Source organism: Sturnira hondurensis, unplaced genomic scaffold, assembly GCF_014824575.4.
Source record: "Sturnira hondurensis isolate 20B ecotype Veracruz unplaced genomic scaffold, ASM1482457v3 Scaffold0023817, whole genome shotgun sequence".
NCBI lineage: Eukaryota > Metazoa > Chordata > Mammalia > Chiroptera > Phyllostomidae > Sturnira > Sturnira hondurensis.
This window is the reverse complement of record NW_028096448.1, coordinates 11,456,998-11,475,996: the sequence shown is the minus strand read 5'-3', so window position 1 is coordinate 11,475,996 and position 18,999 is coordinate 11,456,998. Positions and strand designations below refer to the sequence as shown.

The 18,999-nt window shown below is 43.8% G+C and overlaps 1 protein-coding gene across 2 annotated transcripts in view; it reads left to right on the top strand.

The window, feature by feature from the left end:
- The window catches only part of BCO1 (beta-carotene oxygenase 1), a 31,084-nt gene extending 26,801 nt beyond the window's left edge, over nt 1–4,283 (top strand). For both annotated transcript variants that reach the window (XM_037037906.1, XM_037037905.1), the window contains 3 exons: nt 706–800; nt 1,783–1,894; nt 3,656–4,283. In XM_037037906.1, coding sequence (XP_036893801.1) covers nt 706–800; nt 1,783–1,894; nt 3,656–3,885 — 437 coding nt within the window. In that variant the 3' untranslated portion in view covers nt 3,886–4,283. The remainder of the gene's footprint in view (nt 1–705; nt 801–1,782; nt 1,895–3,655) is intronic.
- The last annotated feature ends 14,716 nt before the right edge of the window (nt 4,284–18,999 follow it).

Here is an 18,999-nt window from a genome sequence, read left to right as displayed (position 1 = left end):
TATATGCATTTACATGGACAAAATTTTAAGGTTTTTTGGATTACAAAAGTAATAAGTGTAATGAAAATTTCACACACTGCAAAACTTAGGATGTACAATACAAAATATAAACTATTAAATATAGAGAAGTTATTGCCCCAGCAATGCTCCTAAGCTTTTTCTCTTCATTTTTAACATAATGGAGATGATTCTATAGTCATCCTTTTATAGTTAATCTTATGATAAGGATATTTTCCCATATTATTAAAATTCTTTGTAAATAGTATTTTAACATAGTGTTATTATATGAATTCACCAGACTTATTTTAACTATTTCCCATTGACACTCCTTTCCAGAGTCAGAAGTTTCTCTTCACACCCACACACACGTGTGTGTGCACATGAGACTTTTTTAAAAGAGCTTTTAAAAATTGCAAAAGCCTCTGATTTTAATCATACAATTATTTTTGATTTCTATCTTGGATAATTAAAGATTTTTATGTACTTAAAAACCTTGCTCCTGAACCTTCTAATAGAGCCAGGATAATTGCCAGAGGTTTCTTCTGTCTGCCCCGTGACTACCCTGATCCAGTCCAGGGCCGGAACCAAGCTTGGGGGTCCTGGCCTGGAAGCAGTGTTTGTGGAAAGGGTGCCAGCCAGGCACAAAGGGTGGATGCCCCCCACCCTCGGTGATGAAGGCTTCATCAGCTGTATCATTCTCTCTAGGCTTAGAACTGCCTCAGATCAACTATACTTACAATGGGAAGCGATACCGATATGTCTTTGCTGCTGAAGTTCAAAGGAGTCCCATCCCAAACAAGGTACTGATCCCTAGGTGCATGGCCTAAAACAATCCTGTCTACAAAGCTGACTTCTCAGATTCTCCGACTGGGTGACCTTGATTAGAAAAGGGAGGGCAGGAGGGAGGTTCCCTAGGGGACTGGAGGTAGGTTAGCTGAGTAGGTCAGTTTGGGACAAAATATATTTGAAACAATGAGCCTGGAGAGGGAGCTGCGCCTAATGGGCTGAAGCTCAGGAGGGTGGCCGTGGCTAGGGTTTGACTGAGTTCTTTATTCCACGCATGTTTTTCAAGTGCCAAGGCAGTAGGCAAGGAGGATGAGGAAGTGTACAGGGGAGTTCCAATCCCTGCCTCACCCTCTCCAGCAGGGAGAGGACAGCTGAAACTTGAAAGATTTATTTTAGTTTTTAAACTACTATTTGTGGAACACTTATCCCAGGAACCATGCTAAATGCTGTACAGACACTACTTTCCCTTGATTTCTTCATTTTTAACAATAAAATAGAAAGCCTTTTTTTTAATGCGCAGTAAAGAAAGTACAAAGTAAGAAAACTAAGTTTTCCACACACACATTCACACACCACAAAACACTCCCACACCCTAAGGGAGAACGGGACTCTTGGTGGTTACGAGAAGTCCGGTGATCTATACTTTTAAAATAACAAAGGAATTGTATTATACTCTAAATGTCTGCATTGAACACATTAGTTTATTTAACTATCAACAAGTTGCACTGTAGGGCCAAATACTAGGTAAGTTCAGGATTTTTGTTTTGAAAAGAATTCAATGCGTAGTGTGAGCTATGAGATCTTTGCTCCAAGTTGAAGGAGGAATCTGGTTGCTTTTATTCTGTTGCTCTCCTCACCAGAGGGAGTGCCATTTTGAGGTCTCCACTTGAGGGGCTTAATCCCCTTGCTCTGTGGGCCTGGATGCCTTCCGACTTGTAGGAAATAAGCATGCCTTCCAGCCAATCATCCCCATGTTTCTCCTCTTCGGATGTACAGATGGTCAAATACGACATCCTTACGAAGTCGTTCCAAAAGTGGGAAGAAGAGGACTACTGGCCAGCGGAACCCCTGTTTGTGCCCATGCCAGGCGCCAAAGATGAGGATGACGGTAAGCCTCTGGGAAGGGGAGCCCACCCACTGTACTCGGCTTGTGATCTCATTCTCACACAGAGACCTCCCTGGGGGACAGTGGCCCCGCCCACATCCCACAGCTGGTGGAGTCATGCTTTGAAACCCAGGTCTGTAGGAATCCAAAGCTACAGGGTTAGGAAGTCCCCAAGACTACACATACCCCTGACATTATCTGCAAGTTTGCTGGAGTTTCCAGTTGTCCCCACCCCCCAGCCTCCCCACACCTGGGGAGTCATAGACACTCCCTTCTTCCAACACTGTCGGTGGAGGATGGCCAACCCCGGAAACTCCCCTCAGCCTACACATCGACCCTGTGTCAGGGCTCATAGTTGAGGCTGACCTTTAGTTTTCAGCCCCTCTGGAGGTCAAGCTGACCACTGTGTGGCTTGAAGTCCCCATCTAAGTCACTTGGTGAGGAGAGGTTATCTGACTGGCCCCAGGTAGAAGTCACCACCTAGCAGCAAAGGTCAGATGGCCCCGGAATCGGATTAAATTGTTTACTTCCTTACTTCCTTCACTTCCACAGAAGCCCACCTCCTTTGACCTGAGCAACACTACCCTTTCCCAGAGTTTAGAGTCTTGATTTTAAAATTCATTTCCATGGCTAAGCATGTACCTTTTTTGGGAACTACTAGAAATGTGTGTTTGAGGCCCACCTGGCTCTTCTGGGTTTCCACATGACAAATGGTCCTTTCCTTCCTTGATTCTATCTTTGACCCAGAAATGCCCTGGCTACACCCATGAGGGTGCTAAGGAGGGTAACAAGAGCCATGGGTGGGGCTGCCCCCGCTGAGCCTGCCAGCTGCTTCCCTCAGGTGAGAAGGGAGTGGTTTTCTACCTACTGATTATTCCTGACTTGGCGCCAGGCAGGGGACCCCGTGTCACTGTCTTTTCTGAGGTTGGGGGTTGTTGGTACCACCACCTGCTGAGGCTGGCCTTCCACTAGGCTGCGTGAGTATGTCCCGCGCATTCTCTCCATGGGCAGGGAGTAGCATTGTGTTCATTTCAGCAAAGGAGAGGCTCAAAGAATGAAGTAACTTGCCCAAGGCCACACGCCCAGTGCCCACAGAGGTAGGGTGTGAGTCCAAGCTGATCTGACTTCGATTATGCTCAGCCACTCTAAAACCCAAGAGGCCTTGGGAAGAAGCATGAATGTTGTCTGGAAGTTCATGTGCATTATTTCATGTAACTCTATTCCTTGAGAGTCAGTGCTTAGAATGTTTCCATTTCACAGAAGGCGAAGCTGAGGCTGCTGCATGCTGTATGTGCATGCGGTGATTCATGCTCATCCAGTCTGAGTGTAGTCGAGTGATGTGTATTAGCCTAAATGCATCATCAAAACCGATTCTCTATCATCAGAGTTTCTAAGTTGTAGGGAAGCAGCCGTTCTTCAGTGCACTCAGTAATTTACAAAGTGCTTTATAATTCACCGTGCGAGAGGTCCTCTCAGCAAGCCTAAGACCGTAGAGAATGTTATCCTCGTTGTACGAAAGAAGAGACTGAGGCTCAGGGAGGTAAAGCGACTGGCCCAGCCAGGGCTGAAGCAAGTCTGCTGATGTCTGGTTCCCTGGCCTTTCTCTTCTGCTCTCACAGAATATCAAATTCACTTCCCTTCTGTTTGGATTAGACACTGACGGTTTAACGAGGACAGGGAGACACAGCTGAGAAACATATCCTTCCACCTGGAGGAAGTTCAAGGCTGCACTTTTACCAAGTGTCTCCTTTTGTTTCCCCAAAGGAATTATCTTATCAGCCATCATCTCTTCTGATCCCCAAAAGCTACCTTTTCTGCTTATTCTGGATGCCAAGAGTTTTACAGAACTGGCTCGGGCATATGTTGATGTCGACATGCACCTGGATCTCCACGGAATGTTCATCCCAGATACAGACTTGGACCTGAGGAAACGGGCCCCTCCCCAGGAAGTCCAGGACGGGGCCTCAGAGGACCAGGCGGCCTCACAGACCTGACAGGCCTGGACAGCCCTGCTGGCAGGCTCCCGCAGCACACGGGTGTGATCCCTCACGTAAAGCTTGTTTGAAAGTTGATCAAATGTTATTAATCAGCTCTAGCGCTTCTAAGAAAGACCTTTTCCTGTAAAGACCATGATTGTAAATCAGAAATTGTGTCGTCACATATTCATCGTTCTCAGAATCAGCAACCGCCGGTAGAGGAGAGACAGACGAACACTCCTCGTTGCCCCTTCCTCCTCCCCTTCCCTCTCTCTGTTCTTTCCAGTGGACTAGACTGTGCGCCTGGGAGCTCCAGTTTTCTCAACCGTGCCCTGTTAGTAAATTATGTGGCCAGCGTGTGGTCATTGCATGCAAGGCGTGACGTGATACAAAATAATAAAAACTTTAAAGTCTGTTCCAACCTTATTTTATTTTTACATGGCTTCTTTCCTCTGAAGTCTTCTAAGGCAATAAAATACAGTGACAGAGCTGGATGGTTTTAGCAAGCTAGACGGCTCATTGTACAACCAAACGTTCAACAGGTAGGGGTGGGAATCCACCTTTTACAGGAGGGGGTTAAGGGTCTGGACACTGACCCGACTGGCTGTGGCCGAGCAGCTAAAATGCAGGATTGAATCCCAGGCCAGAGCTCACGTGAGGAGGTCTTGCCTGATGCTGAGAACAAGGGCAGCAAAGCCACACCTGTGTCTATGCAGCAAAGAAGGTTCTCCGAGGTGAATGTGCTATCAGGATAAACCAAGCATTGGGGGCAGAAGTGGAAGAAACGCGGTGGTGGGGATGGAGGAAGCAAGGAGCAAGCCAAGAGGCAGAGCCCCGTGTGAATACCGGGAGCCCCGTGGACACCTGAGCCTCGGCTTTGCAGTCTTGGCTGGGGGGTGGGGGCGGGGAGGCTGGTGTCTGGTAGAGGATGGGGAGGAATCTCTGATGAGAGTGCATGAATGCCCCAGAGGGGTAGAGGGTTTTGGCTTTTTCCCTGCAGCCCTACTTCGCTTTTACTCAAATGTAGGCACCGTGAACTTCACCATTTCCCTAAAAGGTAATATTTTAGTATAATATCATACCCGTGATATCAACGTTGATTCAATCCATAGACATTATTCAGATTTTCCCAGTTTTATGTGTGCTTGTGTGTGTGTGTGTAGTTCTATACAACTTTAACACATGTGTAAGTTCCTGTATCCACCTCTACAGTCATCGACACAGGATGTCTCGTGTCACTTTTTTTTTTATTACCACACCTACCTCTTTCCTACCACCACCTCCCATCCCTCACCCCTGGCCAACCACCATTTCTAAAATTTATCATTGCAAAAATGTTATATAAATGGAATCACACAGTATTAACCTTTGGGGATTGGGTTTTTTCACACAGCAGAATTCCCTGGAGATCGATCCACTTTGTATTGTTTTGGGGTATGTTTTATTCACTACTTTATCCTCAGCATCTAGAACACTGTCAGGTGGGTTCAGGTTCTCAATAAATATTTGTTGAATGAATGAATTCCCTCAACTAAGAGATTCAACTCAATAATATACCAACAAAGATATGGACATTTTACTAAGGATATCACAGGAAGATGAGGAAGACAGTCCATGTGGAACACAGTGACAGCACAGAAGATGTCCACGAAGCTTTCTCTCACCTGCCACCCCGACCCTAGTCTGTCTCTTCCCCCGTTGGCCCCTCAAAACCTCTCTGTCCTCCCAGAATTTCCATTTCACCCTTGGCTTATAGGGTCCGTTAAGCAAAAACCTGAACTCTACAGATGGCAGAATGAGACTATCCACTCTTTTTCCCACTTTCCTTCAGAGGTCTCAGCACCTCCAGTCTTGACAGGGTGCATCAGGAGAGAATGTCAACAATGGTGGCCCAAGAAAAGTGTGATTGAGGTCTGCATTCAGGTGGCAGGAATGGAAAAGAGTTGTGACAAATGTGACAGTCACTCACTCATTATTCTACTTTAAATATTTGAGAAGAGGGTGGAATGAAAAACTGCTTCCCCACCTCTATTCTACTCCATTCCAATTGTCAAACAGTACACACACCAAATTAAAAAAAAGGGGTGCAGTTCTGTAGGGAAGAAAAATATGTCTGTGGTTTGTTTACTTTGTTTAAGATGAAGGGTGAAATACCAGGCTGATGAGCAAACTTGGCACACCAACCCTTTTTTGCTCTGTTTCAAAACCACCGAAGGTCAATGCCATGACACCTGATACATCTCTGTCCCGTCTCATTTTATGCACAGGCCAGGGTAATTAGCTCAAAACGCCACAGGGGCTAAGACACATGCACCTTTCTCAAAGGCACCACAAGACAGTCCATCCTGTCCCTGAGCCTTGTGGTGCTTCACGTGGGTGGAATACGTGACCGGGAAGTTCTTCAGGAAGGATCACTCCAGGTTTGTTTGCTTCTTTGATAAACCCACAGCATTTCACAAGTACTCTGAGACGTAAGGGTTAGGTCCACGGTAAGCTTTCAAATATTTGCTGACACACTACCTTTTTCCTTCAAGGGTCTCACTAAGTTGATTCCAATTCAGCAATAAGCTGCATCTATATACCTGGACAAATCAACTCACAAAAAATCTAAGTGCATTCGAGCTGCATCAGCATTAGTGGTTCATGTTCATTTCCTTCCGACCAATATTACCGAGTGTCAGGCTGACTCCATTAAGAAGGTTGCCAGTCCAGGTTAAATACAAGCACCTTTGATCACTTCCTGAGTTGTTTTAAGACTGCTTGAGTGGTTTTTAAATGAGACGTCTTTCCCACGGCAAACCAGGACGTGCACACAGAAAAGTCATCCCCACCGTCCTCATCATCCAGCAATGGAGAGCTCTGTGGCCTCAACACCAGCTTCCTTCTGGGAGTTTAGACTCAGCAGCCAGGTGCAGATGCACAGGTGCCCAATGGCAGCAGCTGCTGGGCTGCATCAGGAAACAGTCTCTTGAGGTCAAGCACCAGCCAAGCAGCTGGAGATTTTCTTGGACAAGGCAAGCAAAGAGAGATGGGGAGGCACTGTGGTGAGCCAGCCTTTTCTCCTTGTGATTAGGGAAGGCTTCTTGGAAGTGTCTCCCTTCAGAAGCTGCCTGAGTGGCCAGAGGGGGCACCTGGGAAGATACTGGTCCTTGTAGGCTTAGAGTGCTACTCGGGAGGAGGATTTGGAGGTGAATGTGGGTTAATGGAACAAAGCAAGTGGAGAGTGGATTCCCCAAGAAAATCAGTGGATAGAGTGAGAGAATTGGGGTATCCCCCTCCGTTATAAAAGTCACATATGTTCATTGTAAAACACCTGGGTACATTTTAAAAAAGAAATGAAGAAGATGCCATTCTGGTGTGAGATTTTTTTTCCCCAGTTTTTATCTTTTTCTGGGCACAGTTTACATATTAGCAATGACTACCTGCCCCTCACCCAGTTTATAACCTGCTCTTTCACACTTAATGTATGATACACGCATGTTCTCTGGATGCTATATTTTCTAATGGGTACACATTACTCCATCTTCGGGACATGGCAGAGTGTATACTACCCTACTGTTGGACATTGAAGTTGTTTGCAGTTTCTGACTGTAACAAGTAATGCCAGCTCAGTGGCTCTGTGCACGGGTCTCTAGAGCTCGCCCCTTTGCCCCACTCTGTATTCAGGTGTTTGTTATTTTCTTTGGCTAAATTCCCAGCTTAGGACTTCTGAGCCAAACATAGAAAAACGGGGTTTGGGGTGTTTTGAAAGGGGAAGGATTTGGTTTGATTCATAGGAAAGAGAGAAGCCATTCTAGAATCTGAGAGGCTCAAATGGTCAACATGGCTATAGGGCTGAGAAACCCGTATTTGTCAGGAAACAGAAAAAATGGGTTCAGGCTAATGTTACTTTAGTCTAAATCTCCCCTTCTTCCATTTCCTTATTCTTTCTTACCCCTGTATCTTTCCACTCCATACATGTTCTTTTTCAGGCATATATTTCCTTCCTTCCTTCCTTCCTTCCTTCCTTCCTTCCTTCCTTCCTTCCTTCTTTCCTTCAGTGATAACTAAGACTACGTTGGCATGTAATGGTGAGCAAAACCAGTATCTCAATTGTCCTCAGGGAGTGAATAGCATAGTATAGGACATAGCACCAAGGAAAAAAACAATTCAATGGAATGGGGGTAAGAAAATGCTGTTCTGGGAGCCAGGGTGGCTGATATGTGAAAGATAGCAGCGGGTAACTAGGTGCAATGGGTGATCTGGAGGGTGAGAGGGGCAATGGCTGGCCCTGGAATCAGGGGATGACATGGTAAGCTTGGCAACCCTGAACTGTGGGGTGAAAGGTGGGCCCTAGAAAAGACTAGTTTCAACCAGATCCCCAAATTTATCTATACCCAGGTAACATGGAACTGGCATTAACTAAAAAGAAATCTCCAATGGCTTCTTCAAGGACAGTCATTTTTAAAAATAATACCTTTTTTGAGATCTAATTCACATACTACAAAATCTACTCATTTAATGTATACAATTCAATGGTTTTAGTATATTCAAAATTGTGTAAATATTACCAGTCTAATTTTGGAATATTTTCATCATTTCCCAAAAGGAACCCTGTACCTGTTACCTATCAGTCACCCCTTATTCTTCACCCCAGTTCTAGGCAACCACAAATCTACTTTCCACTTCATATGGATTTGCCTGTACTGGACACTTCACATACATTGAGTCAGACAGTGTGTGGGATTTTTCGTGACTGGTTTCTTTCACTTAGCATAATGTTTTCAAGTTTCATCTATGTCATTGCATGAATTAGTACCTCATTCCTTTTGTGGCTAAATAACATTCCATTGTATGAATACAGCACATTTTGTTTACCCGCTCATCAGTTGATAGATATCTGGGTTGTTTCCTCTTTTGGGCTGTCGTGAAAGGAGCTGCTGTGAACATTCATTTGTGTGCAACGTGTTTATGTGAACATATGTTTTCATTTCTCTTGAGTATATTCCTGGAAGTGAACTTGTATCATATGGTAACTCCATGTTTAACATTTTGAGAAGCTCCCAAACCATTTTTCAAAGTGACTGCACCATTTTACAGTTTACCAGCAATGTGTGGGAGTTGCATTATGTCCATACCGTCGCTGGTTGGTTATCGTCTGCTGTTTTTATCTTGGTCATCTTCAGTACAGTGAGGCGGTGTCTCCCTGTCGTTCCGACTTGTGTTCCTCTAATAACCAGTAATGCTGAACATCTTCCCACATGTTTATCAGTCATTTGTATATTGTCTTTGGGGAAATATCTACTCAAATATTTTGCCATTTTTAGCCTGGGGTATTTGCCTTTTTATTGTTGAGTTGTAAGAGTTCTTTATACATTGTAGATTTAAGTCCCTTATAAATATATGATTTGCAATAGTTTTACCTATTCTGTGGGTAGTCTTTTCACTTTCTTAATGGTGCCCTTTCATGTACAAATGCTCTTAAATTTTCATGAAGTCAGTTTAATTTTTCTTTTATCTTTTCTGCTTTTCATGTCAAATCTAAGAAACCATTGATCAATCTATAGCACTAAAGATTTGTTCCTGTGTTTTCTTCTATGAATTTCATAGTGTTAGCACTTAATAGTTAGGCCTGTGACCCATTTTGAGTTAATTTTTGTATATAGTAAGAGGTAGAGGTTCTATTGTACTTCATTCTTTTGCATATGGATATCCAGTTGTCCCAACATAAAAGCCACCTTTTAGGGTTTATGAATCTTCCAGGCAGGAAAAAAATGTAGCTCCTTTTCCTCCATCATTTCCTAGAAGATGTTTCCTTCTACCAGCAAGAAACAACTCTGAGGCAGTTCTCTGATGGTCCCAGCAAGGCCTTGGCTCATAGACCAGAAAGCCGAGGTGGGATGCTCAGTCAGCGGTGGTTGCCATGACTCCTTCTGTAATGGAGGCTTAGAAATCTTCCTCCATCTTCCTCACACAGTCCTGGTGAAGTTCTGGGTAAGTCTGGGTAAGTCTATACAGGCTCAACTCAGAGCCATTCGTCCTGGTGCGATTTTCTACTATTCTCTCTCTTTAAGTACATCCACTGTGGCCCAGGAGGGCTAAAAGTGATGGGTGATCCTACGTACCCTGCTCTGCTCCAGGAGGTAGGAGAGCTGGTGGGTATCTTTGGGGCAGGTGAAGGGCATGGATGGGTCCTCTGATTTCCTCTTCCACCTGACATTTGGGTTGGGCAAACAAGAAGTCTTACCCTCATTCAGGGTTCTTTAAATCACCATTTTAATTAAAAGTAACGATGTAATATCTACATCATTTGTGTGTTCTTCTCTATTTAAGGCCAGGAACTGAGCTTTCTTATTCATAATAACAATAACATGACAGTAGCTGCCATGTATTGACAGCTCACGCTGTGCCAAATTCTGTTTAAGCACTCCATGTGCCGGTTCTCACGTACTCCTCGCAACATCCCGAGGCGGCTCCTAGTACATTCCCACTGTGTGGAAGAGAAAACTGAGTATCAGAACAGTTAAGTCACTTGTCCAAGATCAAACAGATGGCTCCTGAGACTCCAAAGTCCAACTTCTTATGGGGGCAGGGAAGATTTTTATTTTTAATTTTAAAAGTTTTAAATTTTAATTTATAAAATTTTCAATTACAGTTGACATATAACATTGTATTAGTTTCAAGTGTATAACGTCTAAAACTAATATAATAGTGATTAGACATTTATATACCTTACAAAGTGATCACCCCGATAAGTCTAGTACAGAGCCCAGTTTCTTAGCCACTTACTTTTATTGCCTTAATCTTAATCCTAGGGCCTTGGGACAGTGGCTGGGACAGTGGGTGCTTACAAAAATGACAGCATAGTAGGTGAGAATGGGCTCCGAGCTCCCTGCCTGGGTTTTGATCCTTTTTGTCCTCAGTTTCATCATCCACAACAGAGAGAGAGCACTTTTCTCTCATTCCAAAAATTGTTGTGAAGCCTAAACGGAGAGTACCTGATTCATAGTAGTTGCTCAATAAAATTTATTTTATTGATGAGCCTTAAAAGCAGATAAGAGGTTGAATCTTGGCTTCTAACCCTTACTGGTCACATAACCCTTGCCAAGTTATTTTATCTCTCCGTGCCTCTTTCCTCATCTGAGAAATGGGGTAACAGTAGAACCCACTTCATAGGGCTGCCATGAAGATTAATTGGTGTTCTCAAAGCCCTTAGAAGTGCCTGCCACTTAGTGCCACCACTGGCTTAGTTAAGATTCTGTGGGCAGTTCGTGTAGAGGATGCTGCCCATGTGCCCTTGAATAAAGAAGGCTCCTCCTTTCCTTGGGGAGAGCCGTACGCCTGGTGTGGTGAGAGAGGGAAGGGTTAGCTTCCCAGGCACCCGGGTGTCCAATGGCATCAGAGATGACACAGATCACTGGCACACCCAAAAGAGTCATCACACAACAAACCCAGTCTAATCGGGCATGACCAGAAGACCCTCACATGGTTAAAGAACAGGGTCTCTGAGTTACTCAGCCTCGTGTACCATAATAACCATCTCCTCCGACTGATGTGACGAAGGGATACTGCATAACAAGGAAACAGGCTAGCGCCGGGCACAAAAGGAGTAGGGTCACGGACAGGACGTCACACAGCAGGGATCTTTGTCACTTTTGTTCATTACTACGTCCTTGTCTGTAAAAGCGCAGTATTAGTTTCCTGTTGCTGCTGCGAGTTATCACAAACATGGTGGTAAAAAACAGCACAGATTTACTCTCAACAGTTCCGGAGGACGGCAGTCCAAAATGAATCTTAGGGGAAGAAAATCAAGGTGTCGGAAGGATAGCTTCCTTCTGGAGGCTGTAGGGGAGAGGATGTTTCCATGACGGTTCTAGCTTCCTCTCTCCTTGGCTGGTGGCCCCAGGTCACATCACCCTTTCTCCCCCTGCTTCCATAGTCACATCACTTTCTTCTCTTCTATAGTCAAGTCCCCCTCTGCTTCTCTCTTATAAGGACCCTTATGATTACATTTAGGGCCTGCCAGGTAATCCAGGATTATCTCCCTATCATAAAATCCTTAACTTTATGACACTGGCAAAGTCACTTTTGCCATATAGGTGACATTCACAGGTTCCAGGGATTAGGACCTGGGTATGTTTGGAGGCCATTATTCAGCCTGCCTCTAGCACCTAGCCCTTCACGCGCCCCGTGAATAATTGTTGGGTGAATGCTTAGATGTTAGCCATCTGGTATCATTAATGGCATCTTCTTGGTCCGTCCCTCTCAGGCATTACCACAGCAGCATGTCTTCAAGTCTTGAGCAAACCTCACCAATCCTCCCTTCAATGCAGATTTTCTGACCCTGTTTTATCATTGCAACTTGCTTCCTCCATCACACACACACCCCTAATCTCTTTATCCTGATAAACTTCCTTTCTCTCCTCTCCCTACCCCAGCACTTTCTGCCTTTGGTCACTACTGTACAATTTATTGTTTACATTTAGTGGTATTTGTTCATCATCCTCACTAGAATATAAACTTAAGGATTACATGTGGGACAAGAGCTTTCCTTTGTTTTGGTCTCAGAGGTAGCCTAGGGGTCTAGAACATCGACACATAGCAGCTGCTCAATACATGGGTGTTGAATGAAGGTGTGAATGGCCTCACCAAGTTTCCTTTCCGTGTGAGTCTGGTTCTCTGTCTTACATGGTGAATCTTGGCTTTCATGACAACAAAGGCATTGCCCATAGTGACTCTGTATTATCTTGTTCATGAATCTCCACCCGGTTCCATTAACATGCTGGCAATTTTCTCCTCTAAAACACAGATGACCTCAATTTTATTCTCCACCACAACTTTTGAAAAGCTGAGAGGGAAATGGATGGCTTGGCTTTGGGTATTAATTGGAAGAGAAACTTTTCAGATTTCAGATGATTGCCAAGTTGGGAGGGGAAGCTGTCCCTGGCTGAGGTCGCTGGGGTTTGTTATGTTGGATTGTATTGTTTCTACTACTTTGCCTAGAGGTCATGAGTCTGTGGTTTCTGCAGCTGATCGGGCCCAGGATGTTTGCTCTAGAGGGGTCTTGAACACCTGCAGGGTCTTCAGGGTGCCCACGGGCTTCCTGCAATTGCACGTGGATTTTTGTGTGTATGTATGTTCTCAAGAGGATTAGAGTCCATAGGTTGTATCTGATTTTCAACAGGGAAAGTCAAGAACCCCTGCCTCACCCTGGCTGTGTGGATTCTGCTTGTAAGACTCATGACATAGCTCAAATTAACTGGCTACACACAGCTCACACTGGAGGCAGAGATTGGAAAGGCATGCCCCCAACAAGTCTCCAGGTCACTATGTTAAAGATGCTGAATCGGGTGCTATTTCCAGTAGACCGATCTCAGTTTTTGCAAGACTCCGGGCATTTCTTGAGGCCTCATTTTTCTCATAGGTAGAATTGAGATGACTCTACTTTCTATGACTTGTGGGTGAATATGAAAGTGCTTTGAGGGTACAAAATGGTATAGAATTACAAAGTATTAATGATAAAGGGGATATGTGCCTTTTTTTTGTCGTGTGGCAATAGACTGGCTTGTTCCCTACTCCATCCATCCATCCATCCATCCACCCACCCATCCCACAAACATTACCTCACAACTTGCATAAAAGCTACTATAAATGTGACAAAAGCTTTATATAAAAGAGTAATCCTCATAAAATCATGAGTAAATTGAGGTTCACAAAGCTCAGGCCCCTGGCTCAAAAACACATAGCTGGAAAGTGAGGGGACAGAGCCTGACCGAAAACCCAGTTCTGTCTGATGGCAACAGCCATGCTTATCACTGTCACCGACCAAACACGCCGAAACACAGAGAGGGGGGCCACCTAGCCTAGGAGGAAGGTGGCGGGGAGGGTCTACCAAATAGAGCACCTCAAAATTTGTGTTTTACCCTAACATGTACTCACGTTACAGTGTACTTCATATTACACCCATGCTTGCTTTAATATCAAAGAATTCCCCAGCAATCTTTAAGTACAAGTGATGCTTTGGGAAGGGGGTGGACCCCAGTGTGACTCTGCTACAACCCCCACCATACGACCCATTTCCCATATCAGATGTTTGTTGCTGAGGTTTGAGTCTTACTTTCTGGGTTGGACTAGATGGCCCTGGAGGGCAAGATCTGAATCTGATTTCTCCTCTCGCCTTCCCAAGGCCTAGCCCAATACCCAGCATGAAACAAGTACACAGATAATTATTTTGGCAAATGCTTATTCAATTCCTGCCTCATCAAGTGAGGTGCTACGGGAGATGCAGCTGGGATGTGACTCGGTCCCGGCTCTCAAGACATCGACACCTGGGCAGAGAGGTCAGGGCTCCAGACTTGGTTGGAAGATGATCTTCCTGAGACTCTTGGCACAGCCCCTTAAAAGCCTGGGACTGTAATACAGCAGTAGAGGAAATGGTAGGTATTAGACAACAAATAAAGTTTCATTAAATAGGACAAATTTTGTGAAAAGTGACAACCTGTTCCTCCAGAAAGGTGGCATTGTGTCAATTAAAGAGCACACCTTGAAGTCGCAAAGTATAAATTACTGATGTCGAAACCACCATTTCCCAAGAGGGAAAAGTTGAAGGCGCCTGCTCTGGATGCTGTTGGTTTGCCGGGAGGGTCTCATCTCGGGCTGCTTGGCCTGTGAGGGCCACATTCGGAACTTTGGCAGCGCAGATGAGCCCATGTTCCTCTCCCCAAGTTTGGGTAGGTTCTGTGTTTGTTAGATTTAATTCCATTCATCAAACATGTTCTGAGCTCACTGTGGAGGTGCCAGGCAGGGACCCATGTGAGTGGCTCACACACTTTGCAGTGAAGCAAGAGTCCGAGCCCTGGCTTCTCCTTGAGTCAGCTGAGCGAAGTGGGGCAGAGTTTCACCTCTTGGAACCTTGGCTTCTTAAAACCGTAGCATGGAGATCCTAGTACTTATCTTGCAGGTTGCTGTAAAGATCTGTTAAGGTGATGGACGTAAAGCTTCCTGTACCGGGAACTGCACTAAGAACTTCACGACTGGGTACTGCTTGCAGGGGCAATTAGGGAAAAATTAAGGAAGTGCTCTTTGATTTAGAGAGAACACCCAGTCTAATGAAAAGACCAGTTATGTTAGCTGATATGTCATTAGTCTGATGGTTATACCTATTTTTTAAGTGGGCAGTTACTGAGCCCTTACTATGTGCCAGGCACTGTGCTGAACAATCGTACCTGGATAATCTCACTTATTCTGCACAAAACCTGAGATAGCAGGAACCCGAGACGTAGGCAGTTTAAGTAACATGCCCCTGCACAGAGCTGGAAAATGACAGAAGCAGGGTTCATACCCAGCAATCCGGCTCCAGAGGTAGATTTCAAGGCACAAACAAGGAGACAGAAAGAAACTGAGCGAGGCTTCGCAGGGGTGGTGTTGGGGCAGCGAGCAGAATTTCAGGCAACAATGTGATGGGAGAAGGAGCCCAGGCAGAGGGAAGAGCAGATACAAAGAGCTGGCAGGATGAACTGCTTGTTCTGTTCAGGAATTCAGGTGGGTGTGTGCGGAGGGGGTTGGATGGAGGATGGAGTGGGTCTAGAAGATGAGGGTGAGGAGTGGAGGGGGGCAGGTGGTGGGACACCTCACATGCCAGGCACAAGGAGCTTGGATTTTACCTGGAGGAAATGGGGACCAATGAAGGATGAGAAAGACAGGATCACTGACATGTAGGAAATGTAATCCATCTGCCTAGTGTGAAGAGGAAATGACTCTGGGCAGTGTATTTGAATAATTAGGCATACCATATTTTCCAGCTAAACTACCACTTTCTAGATATTGTTTATGTGCAAGCCTCACCCTTTCCTCTACTGCCCAATAAGTTCTTTAAATGTTGACTCGAATTGCTTTTGTTCTACCATAAGTGCCTGACATAAGATAGGTATTTTAAAATCCTGTTAAATGAATTTTGAGCTGGATTTTTTAAAAAATGCATGTATTTAACATGTATAGACCTACATGTTAAAGTGAATCAGCAAAGCTTCTACAAAAAAGCATAAGAGAATATCATCATGATTGCAATGATTTCCAAACAGAACACGAAAAGCACTCACCATAAAGGACAAAGTTGATAAATCGAACTTCATTAAAGTTAAGAATGTCTGTTTATCAAACACACCATTTAGAGATTTAAAAGGCAAGCCACAAATTAGGAGAAGAAATTTGTATTTCCCCTACTAAAATCAGTCTGAAATCCAGTTTCTCAAAATGATGCAAAATTTGAACAAGCACTTTTTAAAAAAGTTAACAAAGTGGTCAGAAAGCACATGAAAAGGTGCTCGACATTAGTACTCATCAGGGAACTTCAAATTAAAACAACAAGAGCCCTGACTGGTGTGGTTCAGTGGACTGAGCGCCAGCCTGAACATTAAAAAGTCACTGGTTCGATTCCCGGTCAGGGCACACGCCTGGGTTGCAGGCCAGGTCCCCTGTTGGGTGTGTGGGAGGCAACCCATTGATGTGACTCTCACACATTGTTCTTTCTCTCCCTCTCTTTTTCTTTCTTTTCCCTTCTCTCTAAAAGTAAATATGTAAAATCTTTAAAAACAACAAAATATCACTACACACTCGTCATAAAGGATAACTAAAAGACTGATACCACCTATTACTTAAGGATGTGGAGCAACTGGAACTTTTATACATGACTGGTGGGGGTATAATTTGGTACAAACACTTTGGGAAACTGCTTGGCAGTATCTGCTAAAGCTGATCATATGCTCACCCTATGACCCAGTGACTGAAGTCAGGCACATACACAAGGGAAATAAGTGCATATATCCACCGGAAGACTGTTTTAAGAATGTTCATAGCAGCTTTGTTATAATAGCTGCAAACTGGAAACAGTCCAAATATCCATCAACAAAAAATGGATAAATAAACTGTGGCATATTTGCACAATGGTATGGTCACAGTAATAAAGAGACAACTATTGTTACAAGAAACAAAATGGGAAAATTTCAAAGACATCATATTGAGTGAAAAAAGCTAAATGCCAATGCTCAAGAACAGATCAAACTAATCAATAGCAATAGAAGTCAGAACACTGTTTTCCTCTGGGAAGTACAGACTGGAGACAGGCCTGCGGGAGCCCCCTGGGTGACCGGGAATGGTCCTTAGGCTGATCTGTGAGTCCCCTGGTGATTTCACAGGTGTATCCACATGAAACAGTTCATTGAGCCACACACTTTACTGTGTATCTCAATAAAGATTTTTTAGAGATAAAAATATATTAAAGTACTAGTTAGTTGCAAAACTTACTGGCCAAAGAGGTCTAACATATTTCATAAAATATGAGATGAATTTAAATGTTAAAAATAAAATTAAAGGTTGGAGCAAGAAAGAAAAGAAGAGAATGGAATATTTAAAGAGCTATGGTGGGGAATTTAAATGTCAGTTGGAGTTGGAAAATGAAGTTCACCTGAAGCCCAGCATTAACATCAGGGCAAAATGAGAAGTGATGTTGTCAACCTAGACCTGGGGAGGATGTACCTGGTCGGGCCCTGATTGTAGAGGAGAAGAGACTAGACTTTTAACTTGAAAATCGACTAGAAGCTAATAATTCCTAAGCTGGGCAAGGATGCCATTAGAAACCAGGGTGATGATCGTGATGATAATAGCGATAATAACCATAACAACACTTAGCACTTATTGAGCACCTACTATATGCCAGACCTTGTTGTCGGAGCTTCACTAGTACCCTCTCACTTAATGTCCATAACTACTCTCTAGAAGCAACTGTGATTATTGCAGTTTTTCAGAGGGAGAAGCTGAAGAAGTGGAGTAAGGTACCCAGAGTCTCCAAGGATAGAAGACAGAGATCTGGGGGGAGGCAGCAAGGGAATCCAATGAATTAAAGAAATTCACACGACTTCACAGACATTTAAACAGGTGTAAGTATGTTGGCTAGAAATCTAGGGGGTGGGATAAAAATTTGGTATCTTTTACATGATTTAGGGTACATAAACAACATACAGTACCCAAACCAAATTTATAGGGTACAAGTGCAAAGTGGTATACCTTGAAGAAGGAAAATAAAGTGTCTTGCACTGGACGTGGTGTGAAAGAAATTATTGGGGCAACCTATGCCCAGAGCTGTTGTGCTGTAACCTTTGAAGGTTCGGAAGTTTCATTTCAGGTCCTTTGAATCACTCTTGATAATTCTTCTTCTACCAAGTTAGCAATTTCAGGTTAGATAGCAAGGGATGAAAACATCAAGTAAGATTTCCTTCCTGCCTGTAAGTATGTATTGGAGTATGTATTGGCTGTTGGCCATACTAGCTTGGAGTTCAATGGGGACTTATAGAAAACAATATCACTTCAACAAATGGTTTGGGGAGAACTGGACAGCTATGTGCAAAAAAAAAGAAAAGAAAAGAAACTTGAGCACCAACTTACACCATACACAAAAATAAATTAAAGGTGGATAAAAAATTTAAATATAAGCCATGACACCATTAAAGTCCTAGAGGAGAACATAGGCAGGAAAATTTCAGATATTTCACGCAGCAACATTTTTACTGATATGTCCCCTAGAGCAAGTGACATAAAGGAAAGAATAAACAAATGGGATCTCATCAAAATAAAAAGCTTCTGCACAGCTAAAGAAAACAGTATTAAAGTAAAAAGAGAGCCAACTGTATGGGAAAACATATTTGCCAATGATACCTCAGACAAGGATTTAATCTCCAAAATATACAAAGAACTTACACAACTCCACTCTAAGACAAGCAACCCAATTAAAAAGTGGGCAAAGGACTTGAACAGACACTTCTTCAGGTCAGACATACAGAGGATCCAGAAACACATAAAAAGATGCTCAATATCACTAGTGAATGAGATGCGAAGAGATGTCAGAGAGATGCAAATTAAAACCACAATGAGATACCACTTTACACGAGTCAGAATGGCCACCATAAACAAAGCAACAAACAAGTGTTGGAGAGGTTGTGGAGAAAAGGGGACCCTAACTTGGTAGAAGATGAATTATCAAGAGTGATTCAAAGGACCTTTCACTGTTGGTGGAATTGCAGACTGGTACAACCACTATGAAAAACAGTATGGAATTTTCTCAGAAAACTAAAAATGGATCTGCCTTTTGACCCAGCAATT